The sequence below is a fragment of the Drosophila obscura genome, unplaced genomic scaffold (assembly GCF_018151105.1).
Source record: "Drosophila obscura isolate BZ-5 IFL unplaced genomic scaffold, ASM1815110v1 contig_170, whole genome shotgun sequence".
NCBI lineage: Eukaryota > Metazoa > Arthropoda > Insecta > Diptera > Drosophilidae > Drosophila > Drosophila obscura.
In genome coordinates, this window is record NW_024542758.1 from 241,775 (window position 1) to 256,766 (window position 14,992).

General features: G+C 41.4%; 1 protein-coding gene across 17 annotated transcripts in view; it reads right to left on the reverse strand.

Moving 5' to 3' along the window:
• The window catches only part of LOC111077461 (hemicentin-1), a 145,716-nt gene that overhangs the window by 17,533 nt on the left and 113,191 nt on the right, over positions 1–14,992 (reverse strand). For 12 of the 17 annotated variants that reach the window (XM_041592192.1, XM_041592195.1, XM_041592186.1 and 9 more), the window contains 9 exons: positions 5,449–5,620; positions 5,225–5,373; positions 4,051–4,059; positions 3,305–3,475; positions 2,334–2,492; positions 1,941–2,017; positions 1,078–1,176; positions 861–1,020; positions 680–791 (listed from right to left, as the gene is read on the reverse strand). In XM_041592192.1, the coding sequence (XP_041448126.1) occupies positions 680–791; positions 861–1,020; positions 1,078–1,176; positions 1,941–2,017; positions 2,334–2,492; positions 3,305–3,475; positions 4,051–4,059; positions 5,225–5,373; positions 5,449–5,620 (1,108 nt within the window). The remainder of the gene's footprint in view (positions 1–679; positions 792–860; positions 1,021–1,077; positions 1,177–1,940; positions 2,018–2,333; positions 2,493–3,304; positions 3,476–4,050; positions 4,060–5,224; positions 5,374–5,448; positions 5,621–14,992) is intronic. The other 5 variants (XM_041592197.1, XM_041592193.1, XM_041592194.1 and 2 more) reach the window with 1 other exon arrangement.

A 14,992-nucleotide genomic window follows, 5' to 3' on the forward strand; every position in this document is an offset into this window, starting at 1 on the left:
TTTTCAGCTGCTGAATGCATCCTCGCAGTGGGAATGGACCGCGTGCGATGATGGGGCGGGGGAATACCGAGGGAGAGCGATGAGGTCCTCGGAGAGGAGATACGCCACGCCGTGCGCACTTGTCTAAACAGAATGCGGTTCGCACCGCACGCACCTTAACCCTGGCGGTGTCCGTCCGTTTGACTCCCCTACCTCGCCTACCTCCCCTACCCTCCCGTACCAGAATCATTCATTCTTGCGCCACGGTGTACTGCTGTCAATTTGCTTTTGTATTTGTTTTTAATTAGATTTTTGTTTACTGTGGAAATTGTAGTTAAATTGAGTCCTGGATACAGCCGTTCGTTCTTCCCCATCGCTGTCAGAGTCAGAGATTGCCAACCCTTTGAATGTCCCCTGAATGCAGCTTACACCTAGGTCAGACACATGTATGGCGCGTCAGGTCCTGCCTTGGGGGGCTCTCAGCACACAGGACACACACGACTTTAAGCAGTCGAGGACAGAGTCAGAGACCGGGACAGGAACAGGGACAGGGACAGAGTAGACGTCTGTCTCGTCTGTTTGTTAGCTTAATTTCATCTCTGCCTCATAAGTAAGTATTTGCTGAGGGACTTGAAATGAATTTCAATTTCTTTGCATTTAATTTCCAAGTCACACTTTCTTTGGGGGATTATTTACTTACCACACAACTTGGGTTAAAGATGCCGGATTGGCGAAATATTCACAATTCAGGAGGACTATTTCACTGGTATTTGTGACCATTTCAGGCGGACTGACCCTGACAACAGGAGGATCTGTTTGGGAGCACAAAAGTTGTTTGAATATTTCCATTGTTGATTGTTGATGATCCCTCTACTACTTACACAACACTTCCAATGTTTTGGTCGATGATATCGGCTTCTCTCTGTTGATTTGTAGTACGATATTCTCAGCCTCACATTTGAAAACACGATCATTCTCAAAGCGAGAGGCATTAAAGACGAGCTCTGATTGTGTGTGATAGGTGCCATCCTCCTTCTCGAACTGTAATAAATCAATTTAATTAAAGATTGCCCGAAAGATTGAGTCAAATTCACTTACCGCTTTTGTTCGTATCTCGGTTAAGTCATTCTCCTCTGGACTTATAGTCGATGTTGCATTGTACCAGGTGAGGTTAACAGCAGGGCGAGCCCCGTAAATCTATTAAAGCATTGAAAACTGTTCACAACTTGTCGACATATGCCCATTTAACCCGCCCTAAACATACTATGTATGTTATTATATTTCCATTAGACAACAAGTGCATATTTCCCCATACACACATTCGACTACACTCTGCAGTACCTTGATGGGATTGGCATAGAGGAGGCAAAAAGCGATTGCACAAAATTCCATTAAAACATAATACGCAATCAATATACAATTTTGTATAATTTTGCAGCGCCGAGAAGCCTTCTCTAGCTGCCTACTAGTATATTTCCCTACCACCAGCTCCTGTCGCTACAAAATTGCTCGACTCCTTCGATAAAATGCAACGAAAAATGCTTATACTCGAACAGAGGACAACGAAATCATGTAAAATGGCGGAAGTCCTTACGAGGCCTGTGACAATGCCTTGTCGAAGGTAAAAGGCACACACGTCAGAACACCAGAATACCGGAAAAGTACGAGTAGTTGCCTTGCCTTGCCGGTGGTGGTGGGGGTGAGGGTGGGTTTGTTGCTCCAGTTAAGGCCAGTGAGCAAGCCCTAGTCGACATAAGGCCATATTGAAAATCGTACAATAATTGGCAGTTAATTGTTATCAATTGCTTGAATGTGATGCTAACGATGCGATGCTAACACGCTTACAGGTGGCTCTCGACTTTTTTATACACTGCTGGAAAATCTATTTTTCATTAAGTTCTCCATTTAATATAAAATTCCCTTTATACTTTTATTCCCTGCATTAAATTCTCTATACTTACGTCACATTGTAGCACTACTTTGCTGCCCTGAACCGTATGATGTTCCACTCCCTTGATGAGTATGCTCTTTGGGGGCACTGTGGAGTAAGAGTAATATTCAGAAGTTACTTTAGTAAATTGCTTCAAATGTCTGCCATTGTAATTGGCTTTTGTCGGTACTTCCGGTGCAAGGATTCTACATTTTCCGGCTTGGCTCTTTTATAAACGAAACGAAACGAAACGATAATAAAGGCAATTTGCATTTGGGTTTAGGAATCAAAAGTCCTTTCTATCAACAAATTGGACTACTTTTTAATGTAATTCCTGAAGGAGGTTCAACAACGTTTAGGTCGTTGAGTTATTCAGGCTTTAGTTTTTTTCGCCATTTAGACTAGACTTTCGATTTAACATTACCTTGCAAGTCCACGCTAAATTTGGTAACAATCGCTGACTTTACCGCCGCTGATTCCACGCGACATTCAATGTCCTGAGCCAGATCCTCACGGGATAATTGCCAGTCCAACTCCAGTGTCGAAGTATAGAGGCCTTCGTTCAAATCGTGAGTGGGAGAGTCTGTGGATGGGCAAAAGGAGCATTAAGAAAGTATTCTACATCCAGTGAAAACAATGAAAATAATTTAATGGGAATCCTGACATGTCTTAAGAGTATTTGGCTAAAGGTTGTTAAACATTAAATGTCCGTTTTGGGATAATAATGATAAATATACTGAAATTCGAGAGGATTTTCTTTTAGTCTTTAGCCCAAGACTACTTGGGCTTAAAAGTATATGCATACTCGTATAAATAACCCTACTTTAACCTGGTTTAATTTTGAGGGGCTGGTCCGGTAGATTTATTTAAATCTCTCGTTCTAGTGCCGTGTACTTAAAAATTTAACAAAATTGCCTCTAACTTTACGTTTATGCTTCACAATAAAAGGACGTAGCATTTTTATGAGCTGAGCGCGGTTTGCTATGGCTATTCCTATTCCATATGCAAACTGATACGAATCAGGGCGGAGAGCACTCAAATCCCAGCCAGGGCCGCTCTTTATAGCCACTCGTCAGTCGTCGTCGTCGATGTCAGTCACTGCATTAAACTTTGTGGCGCATCGTAAACCCACCCACGGATCCATGGACTCACGGACTCACAGACCCACAGAGACTTTAGTTGGTTCGAAGGCTTATGCATCAAATTGGCTACTTAGCTCTGGTCTCCGTCCTGGAAATCAATAAACGCGCTTCGGTTGCTTTTACGACTATGATCTGGAAGCCAAAAACTGTTCGCCCCGCTACCTTTTTCAAGGAGTTGTCATGCTGCCACTTGTGGGGTTTGGAGTTTCTCTTAGGAATGGATAAATGGAGGGAATTTTTTTTTTGTACTCACACGTTGCCAGGCGCTTGGTGCCACGGAACCAGCCGACATCTGGCTGGGGTCGGGTGTTCTTCACGGTGCATGTGGCCTTCAGGGCCTGGCGCTCCTGCATGGGACCCACCACGCTGCCGTTCTCGATGCGATCGCCCTTTGCATCCAAAATCACAACCTCAGTGGGTGGCACTGCAGGGCCGACATCGGTCAGTGTTCGAAAATCCGACATACATATATGTAGAGGTGTTTTTCGGTTGGTATTCGGTTTTGTGTCGGTGTGTTTTGTGCGTAGGTGTTTCGGTTTTGGGTGTGAGTGTTGTTCAATTATTTGAAAGGTAGAAATTGTTGAATTCGTGTTTTAATAAATCATATTATTTTGGTCTTTGGTTTGCATCCAAAAAATTATAGCAATATCCCCCAAAAACTGAATAAGTTTTTAAATTAACATTAAATAAAAAATGAATAAATATTCAAAATGAATTAAATGAAATATGAAAAAAAAATAAAACAAGACAAATCCTAGAACAAGACTCTAAAAAAATGAATTTATTTAAATAAAAAACCAGGCCTATGGCCTAGAAATAATAATCCATAAAATTCCAAAAAAATATGTTAAGATAAAACGATACTTCTCAAGCATAAAGAATAAAACTAGGTTATTTTCTCTTCAATATGCTCATTGAGATTCTTGTTCTTGCTTAAGGTTATAACTAAAGAGAAACCATCGATAAAGGTATTAATGATAATTTATGAGTTTAATTTACCAATGTTTTCTACGTTGTTAGCACGTAGATATCATAGCCAAACGTTTTGTAGGTTGGTTTTTTTTTCGTATTTTGTTCGATTTGTTTTTTAAATGTTTTAATAGCAATGCGTTGGATGTTTTTAAATATCGAGTTTAGTTTTGCAAACATATTTCGAATGAAGTTTAAATTTAAATTGTTTTTAAGTTGAGTTCCACATATTGGGTTTTAGTTTTTCGGTTTTCGGTTTTCAGTTTTGCAGGTAAACATTGCACACAATATTGAAGAGGAAAAAACAAATTTGTTTGTTTTTTTTTTTTGGTGGGTGAGTACACGGTAGTAGTTGTATTTTTTTGTGTGTCGGTTTTGGTGCCGATGGGTTGTGATGTGAAGCAGATCGTGATGTGTCAAGAATTTTTTTTGGTTGAATTTCAAAATTTTTTTATTGTCATGGAATTTTGCGAATTTTGTTAGGTTGAGTATTAGATAACGATGCATGTATATGTATATGGTTGTATGTAGTGTGTGTGTGTGTGTGTTATAGGATGGTATGTACGTATTATAGGGGGGAGGATTTTCCATGTCGATGTTGACGAGCGTTTTTCATTTATTTTGTGGGATATTTTTTCGAAAAGAACAATCAGTTAAGAGAAAATATTTTCATGAGTTTTGACACGTTCAAATGTTTTTTTGGAAAAAGTAAAGAAAGAGAGAGAAGAGAGCGGTTAAGGGTAAAGTCGGTTGGGGTTGCAATTCGAAATGATCAATCATCAAATTTCGCACGATAGAACAATAACGTACACAAGACTATGGGGTTATATTAACAGGAGAAATGCGTGTAAAATTAGATATATGTATATCTCGCGATTAGGGGACAAGCACAATAAGCCTTATAAACAATTCCAAATCGGAGCACACATGCACCTCTGTACAAAATTTTTTTTTTTTTGCTTGGTTTTAGTTTTAAATTCAATTCTCATGCATTTGTATCTTAATTTGTACAGGTATAAGGGTTTGATTAAAAATGAAAGCAAGAAACACCAACAACAAATAAAAAGAAAGCAATTGAAATTGATATGAAAGAACATCAAATATTACAAGCGTTGGTTACATGCAAGAAAATGCTCCAGGGATCATTCCCTGGAGATCATTGAATGGGTGACTGACTGGTTGAATGGTTAAATGGGTGACTTACCTAAGACTCTCAATTCCACTCGATAGCCATTGAAGTTATCACACGTTTCTTCTGGTATAAAAAATGTTGTATCACATAGATAAATATCCTCATCACCTATTTTCAAGTCCTTAATAACTAGTCTGTATGGATTTTGTTCAACAGTTACTCTGTAAAAGGATGAAGGGGATTTTTGATTACAGCTTGATTTAAGCGGAACTCTTTTTACTCCTTAATTTTCTTACCTATCCTCAAATTCTTTATTCACACTCGTCACATTGCTATCGCCGAGCAGCATGGCAGCAATGCGATCGTCGCCTTTGAACCAATTCAATGAATGCAGTTTGCCGCATTTTTCCTCATTAACAGGACAGGGAAGGACCACAGACTTGCTCTCCTGTTCACTGATGGTCCGATCTGGAAAGATGAAATATTGTGGTTTAAGATGAGTATAACATAAAAGATAGCAAGTGCTAGGATTGTTTTAATGGCCATAACCATTAAATCAGCTTCTTGCCAACATTTAACTGTCTAGAAATTCCTTGCATACTAAGTTTATTCCCACAAATCCCTCATAAATTTCAAGAATATTTGAATAGTTCTTCTTCTTTCTCCATCCTCCACTCTGTCCATCTACTTTTGCTACTTTTTCTTGCTTTGGCTTTTTGCTCGACCCTAAAAGCATAAAAATACAATTTTCTTATCAGCTTAAAAGCCTATAACATAATTTGAAATTTACGCTCCATTTAAGTCGCTTCTACTGGTGTGTGCGTGTGTGTGCTGTACGAATACGTACGTGTGTGTGTGTGTGTATGTTCTGATTACAAAATATCATTTATTCCACACGTTTCCATCCATCCTTCGTACTATAAAATCAAAATAGCTATCCTGTCCATCCTGTGGGCTGCTTTTGGCGCGAAGCATTTCCTAAACTTACGGTACATCAGCCATAACCGACAATCACTTTACCGTCTGGCTGGCTGGTCGGTCGCTCGGTCGGTTTTCCTATTTTTATATCCTTCTCTCTTCCATATCCCTCGAGTTTTTTTGCCCCTTCGATAAATTGCACTCTGATATATTATATTATGCGGCTAGCCGCTGCTCTCTTGGTCAGACAATTTTATACAATTTAATAGCGATGTATGTATGTACCTTTCAGGTATGTTTTATTTGTGAATCGAATTATCAAGATACAAAAGAGTTCTAATCGCACATCCCACATATTTTTAACACCAATGAACAGCAAAGGGTAAAGCCACATTATTCGAATAGACGCCTAAAAAAAGCCACACCCAGAGTCTACATATCGGATGAAATGAATGCGACACGACACACACACAGAAGAAGTTGTTAGCAATCAACTCAAGCATCAAACTTTGATTTGTATGACCATAAATCGCACTTTATTTTTGAATCAGCAGCCCAGCCCCTTTGTCGAACATCTGTCTGCCCAGTTTCCTGCTCAGCAGTACCATATTTGTGGCTGACTGTTCATAAATTTTACCCTTGGCAAGAGAAGAAAGTTGGCCAAAAGTTGCACACACACACACACACCTTTAGTATAGCAGCAGCATCCCCCCGCCCCCGCTTTAAGCCATTGGCAATCAGTTTTCTTATCTGCTTGTCTTATGTGTCCATCCCCACTTGTTACATGGCCATAACTTTTTGTAGTCTGGAAACGCCTTTAGCTTGGCTTTTATAATTCTATTTCCGTTTCCGTACAAAAAACTTTGTGCTTTTTCCCTACGCTACGACGATGTGAGTATGTATATTGTATGCCCATACATATGTATGTGGATATGTATGTATGTATTTCTACACATCTTTTTCACATGTTTTGGGTATTCCATTTTCTTTGTCTGCTTTTGGCAGTATGGGATTATTATCGTCTCTGCCCTCTCCGGACTCTGGACTGCTATACTCCGTACTCCAACTCATGGACGGGGTGGTGTACGTGCTATACGTTTGTGGAGCATTGACACTGACTTTGTGTGTCGCTTAGTGGTTTGTCTCTATCTTTGCTACTTTGCCTGCCTTTGCGAGCTGATATTGTGGCTTGCACCATGCTCAAAAAACATGATTTAATCCCTTAACTCAAGGAATTATCACCGAGTTGCATACATTTTTTTTTGTCATTCCAAGCGAAAATGTATCCATGTAGGCTGCCATTTACTTCTGCCTGAATACCAGCATATCTGCTATTCATAGCACATGTTCATCAATCAATTAATCGATATATAAAATACTCTCCCTGGTCTGTGGCATAAAAGCATAAACGTGGGAGAGTTCCGAGTATAAATAATTAGAAAATAAATAAGATGAGCATGACAGCTGTGGGCGGACAGAACATGTATTTGATGTACATATACTTCTTGAATTTTCATTGGGAAAAACACTGTACTGTATATCTAATTAGTGAAGAGACTGCGGGGTCTGTCGGTGCTGTCGGTGCTGAGCTGTCAGTGGGCAAATTATGAAACAAATGAAGTTGAACCAAAAATTAACCTCGAATATTCATCAAATAAGTCAACGCATACAAAATTATATAAACAGAATCAATTTAAGTGAAGCGGCACACTTTGGGAGTGTGAGGGGTGGGCAGCACTTTCGCCCAGCAGGTGGCAAAGCCATTCCGACAATACTAATGGGTGGCAGGAGGAGGTGGAGGAGGAGCAGACAAGCGGGGAGACTCTTGGCATAATTTCAATATGGCGTCTACTGCTACAGCGCGTGGCCAGCAGCCGAAACTGCCACTTAGAGGCGGCCGTCAGGTCTCCTTCCGGTACTGCCTACGCGTACACCTCATCTCATCGCTTTCCGGGGGAACCCGACGGGACGAGACGCGACAGGACGTGATGGGATGGGATGGGATGGGAGGGGGGCATTTCATTGTGCGATGAGCGCGGAGATTAGAAAATAACAAAATAAAAATTTGCGTTTATGTTTCACTTGTTTTTATTTTCGCTGGATTCCTTGCTCACACCCTCTGCCCCTGCCCAAGCCCTCTTTCGTTGACACTCATTTCTGACAGCTTAAGGACATTTGAGGGTCATGTTCCCCACTCCAGCGTCAGCCACTCAGACTTTCTTGGGACTATATCCAGATTTAAAATGACATTTTCATAATTCAAGTCTGTGATTCAGCGCCTCCTTTGTAATAAACTTGCCACTTTTCCCTACACTCGAGTGGCCACTGTGGCAACGTCGCCGTCGCTGTCGCTCTGTTGACTCCTAATTGTGTGGGTTTCCCCTTTTTGCTATTTACTATGTCTCGAGTGGGGAAACCCTCTCTATCCCCCTCCTCTGCTTTATTGAACCCATGCTTAGCAACAGCTGCCCGTAATGAAATTAAATTATGGTTTCTCTAAAGGCACACACACACACACACTGCAGGGCTGGAGGAGGTTCCAGTGCCCACCGGGTAAGGGAAAGATTTTCTCATATTTTCCGGGGTTTGTCACATTAAAATTTAGTGCTTCTTTTAAGTGCCGGTAATAAGATATTTGTATGCTTTTAGGCGGTTGGCTTTAGGCAGACAGCCCAGCCCTGCCCAGCCCAGTCAGTGAAATGAGCCAAGTGCCAGTGCCAGTGCCAGTGCCATGTGTTGTGTCGGCTCGTCTCTCTCTTAGTCCCCTCTCTGCTGGGCTACAAGCCCTTACTCGTACTAGTACTCGTGTGCATGTGGCGTAGTCGTTGCCTTTGCATAATTTAAAAGTACCAGAAAGCGACAATATATTAAGGATTAGGACTATAGTAGGATGCTGTTAAGAGTGGCAGAGATCAAAGTGGGACGCAGAAGAATATGTCTAACCGTTGCTTTAAAACTGGGCGGAAAGTCTAAAGTTCATTAGTGGAACTATTTCTGATTAATTTGAGTGCCATGTCGTTTCATTTTTCATGCGCAAATGCTTTTTAATTGGTCTGTTCCTTGGGGCATAATTAATCGACAGGGAAAACATCAGCACAGACCAAAAAGAATTTGTAATTTTATGTAAATGTCTGGGGATAGGAATAAGGGAAGATATGATGCGGATAATGGACCTTCGTTCTGAAATGCTCTAGGAGCGTAGAAGAGTTGAAATCTTCACACTCGACCATAGGATTCTCTGCTTTCATTTTGTATTTTTTTATTTTTGAAGTCCTTTTGATAGTCTTGTAACTAAATGTCTGATCTTTCTCCATAGGCGTTAGCGTCTCGTAACTTCTGATAATATACTGTATGTATCTGCGACCAACTCCAACAGACTGTACTTTCTGTTTGGTTTTTTATTTTGTTTTAATTCTGCATGCAAACTGCAGGGGAATAGGGTCTGAGTCTGACTGTTGTTGTGTCAGGGGTCTGGGGTGCCACTGGGACCCTTGGAGCGTAACGCTGACAAAAAGGAACGACATTTGTTTCATTACCCCGAAGTCTTGACCCCTGTTATCGGGGGCAGTCTTCCAGTTGGTGCCGCATCAGTGCACCAAGTAAGAGGTTCTGCGGAGGGGTGTTACGAGTAGCTGTTGCTGCAACATAAAAAACACTCCGCGTGCTAGATAAAAATTCCTTACTTAAATGTTAATCTTACTGCACATGCACTAAAAAATCTATATAGAAAATTCGGAAATTAAAAACATAAACTTTAAGCAATTAAAATCGAATTTTTAGACGTAACGAATGCTGATTAACAAATAAAAAATGCAACTTAAGGCTTAATCAATCAAATTGACGTTTAAAAGCAGAGCCACGTACGCCTTCTGTCCAAGACACGGATCGCCACCTACTGCCTCGAAAAACATTATGTAACGACACCCTTAATTCCGAAAATGCTCAAAGTCAAAGTGTAATTACGTCCGAAAAACATTGACATGAAAAAACGAAAGCAAAAATTAAGAAAGGGAAGAAAGATGGGAAAAGGAAGTGAAAACAAAGCGTCTATGGGTAAAGAGGGGGCAAAGGGGAAAGTTTTTAGAGTTAGTGGCGAAAAGTTGGAATACTTTGAGTGGAAATCAACTGAAAGAATAATATAGATACGAGGACTCGTACCTAGCCTTCGTTTTATTTGAAAACAAAGATTGAACTTCCATGTGGAGTGTGGAGTGGAGGAAAGAGTTTAAAGAGTTTCTCATTTTCATAAAAATGCGATGTTAATTGGGCATAAATAAAATGTATGCAGAGGAGGTCTTCTCCCTAAACAGATTTGCAATCAAAAAACCTATCTCGACTTTTGCTCACTTGAACTCAATTTTCCAAGCGGCCTGAGTGTCTGTCTACAGATTAATTTTTATCTTTTCAATGGAGCTTAAGGCTCTAGAAACACACAGCAACGAAACCATATTAAAGGCAGGTCAGGGGCACGGACAGGGGCAGTGGCAGTGGCAGGGGGAAATGAAAACTTTGGTCCAACAGAACGACCAAACCAACGATAAAAGCGCACTCCTCTTCCTATTGACTGGTTACCACTTCCGACGCGAACTCCATCCTTCCAATCCACCACCACAGGCAGCACAGGCACAGGCACAGGAGCAGTCAAAAGGTAGACCCCAAGAGGTATGCCCTGGTCTGGTTTGGTCTGGCTCTGGCCCATGGCCCATGGCCACTGCCCCGATCCGGTTTTACTCGTACTGGTACTCGTACTCTTGCTCGACTTTCTCGTGGTCCGGGGTTCTTGTTTTGACTGCTAGAGCAACATATGCAAATTTAATATTTTTATTAAAAAACTTTTTGTTGTGGACCGCACAAAAGAAGAGGTATTGTACAAGTAGGTAGGTGGAGAGAACACACAACAGAGAACAGATGTGGAGATGGAGATGTAAGGAGTATTCTTTAGACACACGAGTGGTGAAGAGTAGTGGGGAAAATGGAGAGGATTTTGGGGTGTAGTCGGTGGTTGGAGCTGGGCTGTCTCTGTTTTGATAAGGAAGCGAATTAAGTGCTGCGGTGCTTTGGTGTTTTTAAAAGCCGCTACCACGCTTCTCCCCGTTCCAATGCCACATTCAACAAAAGTTTTTTTATTCAGGACATTGGCACTGAAAGGATATCGCATTTCGTATGTGAGAGAGTTTACCATCCCCTCTTTGTGTATACCCTGGCAGTGTGGGTGGTATGTTTTTCGAAGAGAGTATCTCAACAGGCAGCTTGATATTCGTTCGATCTGTGGGCATAGCAGTCATAACTCTGCAAGAGTATCTTGAGGAAGCTTTTTCACAATATAAAAAATGTATAACGTCAACTAAATTCCCTTTACTGAACTCGATGAGGGGTCCACGTCCACCTTGATTACATTTTACGGATATCTGTGGTTTCGCAACCATCAACTGTCGTACGTCAAATTGTTTGTGAAAGGACAACGAGCAGGTATAGAGGAACAATACATATATGCATGTATGTACCCTTTGGTTGGTCTGAAAAACGTCAGTCGTCGATAAGCAAAAGCCGCTTATGCAATACTCAGAGCAAAAATATTCTTTTTCGTTTGACAGAACCTTAAATGTTAGCAGGAGAGGAGCATCCGTCAGTACTCATGTGTTTTTGTGGTCATGGGAACGAAACTTTGAAGATGAAACAAAAAGCGGATTGCATCTCTGCTGTAACCGATTTGAAGAAAAGGTTTAAAGTGGTTCGAAATCGATTTAATTATTTAAGGGAATTCAACTCCATTCAGAAAGAGTAATAATCCCTTACGCACTGTGGAGACTTTGACACCTGAACGAACAAATCCTGACTCCGAGGCAATACAGTTTTCTGAATGTTTCTTTCTGGGGGGAGGCAAAAAAAAAACAACAACAAAATGTTGCTGAAGTACAAGAAAAAGTTCTAATAATAAAGCAGTTCACGTTATAATGATGGGAGCATGTTATTCCTACAACAACATCACACAACTAACAAGCAACAAAAAGCAAAACAAAATTGCTGTCAGCAAAAACTTTTACCAGAGTAGAGAGCGGAGAGCAGAGGCAGAGAGCTGAGAGAAAACTTTCCATCATCATCAAAATGCGCTCAGGCCTAATTTAAATATGTTTGAACTTTTTGCTGTTTTATTTTGCCGCCTCGTTTCCTATTATTTACATACGACACAGAGTACGAGAGAGAGAGTGAGAAAGTTCTGGGAGATTTGCCGACTTTTTTCAAAGGCAACAGAAGCCTCTCTTTCCGAATGCTTGGACAGCTGTAAGTTTGACACAACGAAAAGTTTTGTTTGCTAAGAAGGGAAAATACTGGCCTGGCCTGGTCTGTCATTCTTTTCTTTTCCTTTCTTTTCCTTTCCTCTCCTTCCCTTGTTTCCCTTTTGCTTTTCCGAGTGTGTCACATTAATGCAAATATAATATGCCGCGCCCCCTGTGTTGACATGCGACAAATTACAAAATGAAAGCTTCTCAATCTTTGTCGTCGCTTCCTTCTTGTCCGATTTGTCAGAATTATCCCTTGGCCTGCTCCTGCTGACCCCAATGGATGGCCCCAGTGGATGCTGGCCGACACCTTAGGAGAAACTTTAATGCAGCCGCAAGTCAACATCCAACAAAGATCTTCGGTGCCACACAAAACTAAACCAAAGTTAGGGTTTCAAGAGTTTTTAAGTTCTTAAGCACACACACACACACTGCAGCCAACGACTTGGTGTGGCAGGGGAATGGCAAGGGGCAGTGGAAGAGGAAGGTGTTGTTTTGTTTGAATTCCAGATTTAAGAATTTTCTTGTACTTTCTGAAGTATCCTATAATTCCCACAAGGTTGGAATTACTTATTTACTGCAGTGGATCCGGAAGGGAAGGATGATGGCGAAATGATTCATGAACTGCTTTCCCCAATGCTCTCTACACCAAAAATGAGTAATATCTCCATATTTCCGGAAATCGGATATATCTAGAAGTAATTTAAGTAAATCGCTGGCCAGGCCAGGAAGCAATTCTCTCTCGAAGTAAAAACCAACTAAAAATAATAATGAAAAAATCAGAAAAAGGAAGAAGCCGTACGTGTGCTCTCGTACATATGTGCTGCAGCAGAAGTTGTCCGACTCCGACGAGCAGTTGTTGCAAACCAAGCGAATGTTGCATGCAGCAAACAGAAGGCAGAAGTGCGAGTGCGAGTGCCAGTGCCGGTGCCGGTGCCAGGCAGGTCCCCGAGGTATTAAGTTTCACTTTCAAAATTTGCCAACTGTTCAACTTGTGCTGACAGTTGGTTGAATGGTCGCCAGTCGGTAGTTGTTGGCAAATATTTTATGCTCATTGATTTTGTGGCATGTCGCAAGCGACTAGGAGTCTACTATTGGGAGTAGCCGTAGAAGGCAGTGTGCAAATCCCCAAGAAGAGTAAACACAGTGGGGGGGGACCCCTGAAGCCTTGACATGCTAAGGTGGAATTTGCTCTGCTGGAATAGTCTGCTCGATATCGGGTTACTAGGGGACTCTGAGGATCAACCAGAAACTGATTTATGAAAAGCTGCCTGGTAAGCTCTATGCCGCACCCCAACCCGAGTCGACTCACTGCAACGTTTCTATGGTAAAAAAAAAACCTGAAACTCAGCACAAGAAACGCTCCCATTTTCTTTTAAATTTTGTTCATCCACCTACCGGCGAGAAGGAAGGGTAACAAAGCTAGGGAATGTCAACTTTAAACTTAGTAAACGCCCTCAGCGGCAGTGCCTTTAATCAATGTCAGTGGAACAAGAGGCGGGACAAAGGGCGGGGAGGAGTTGGATTATGCACGAGCGCTGTTACACCCAAAGCGGAACATTAGCCAATATTTGCACTTCACTTTGGTTGAAAAATGCACTCACATAACTTACGGTGATGGCGGGGGGGAAGGATTCTTAGCCGAAGGAATCACGAGCAGGTGCATGAGTCACGGGAAAATGCCATTTCCCTCCACAGAGTGGGGAAAATCACAAGAGAAGGATCACAATGAGCTAGTTTTTACGTGGATGGAGGAGAAAACAAACCATTTAATTTGACCTGCCCTGACACTTTCAGGGCCATCTACAAGGGGCGAAACGCATTCTGCAGTTCTGCATTCTGCAGTCTGAACATATTCTGTATCTTCAGACACACAATTCCCATCTCTACACTTTTGTGTATGTCCTTGTTCCTTTCCAAATTAATGGTTAACTGTCAAATTGTACAAACTAAACGACATTTTATGCATTGTCAAGAGAGAGAGAGAGCGAGCGAGAGAAAAACAATCAATGTGGAAGCACAGAAAAGTTCATGTCTATCCCCTGAGGAGCCCACAAGTCAACATCCATAAAATGATGATTCAAATGTAAATATTTTGATTTATTCTGATTTCTGTTTATGTATTTTGAACAGGAAACCTCATACGGTTTTCAAAGAATTTTGATTTGAAATTTGTGGCACAGATGGCGGCTACAGAGAATAATATAACATTCTCTTAAAAATATGAACACCTAAAAAGCAGTTACAGGCGGTACTCTAGGGTGCCTCACCAGTGGGGACAATGTATCTTAATTTGCGACAGTCGTTTGAGCCACAATTACAAACCAAACCCTGCCCCGTTTGTCCACATTTCAACTAATCAAAGTCCGAACTGTTCCAAAGGGAAATGCTTTCATTTAAAATGCTAACAAAAACTGCCAGCCCAGCTAGCCAAAGACACACAAAGAGTAGAGATGGAGAACAAGTACACTATTTATAACAATTTTATGAATTTTTCTGCCTCTGTGGTCGCAAACGGCGGAGGAGACACCCACTCGATGGGTGATGCCTGATGGGCGATGGGCGATGGGGTGTGTGTGTGTGCTGATTGGAAGCGGATGGGAGGAGGAGCTACTACCAATTTGCATATTCAATTGCTAGA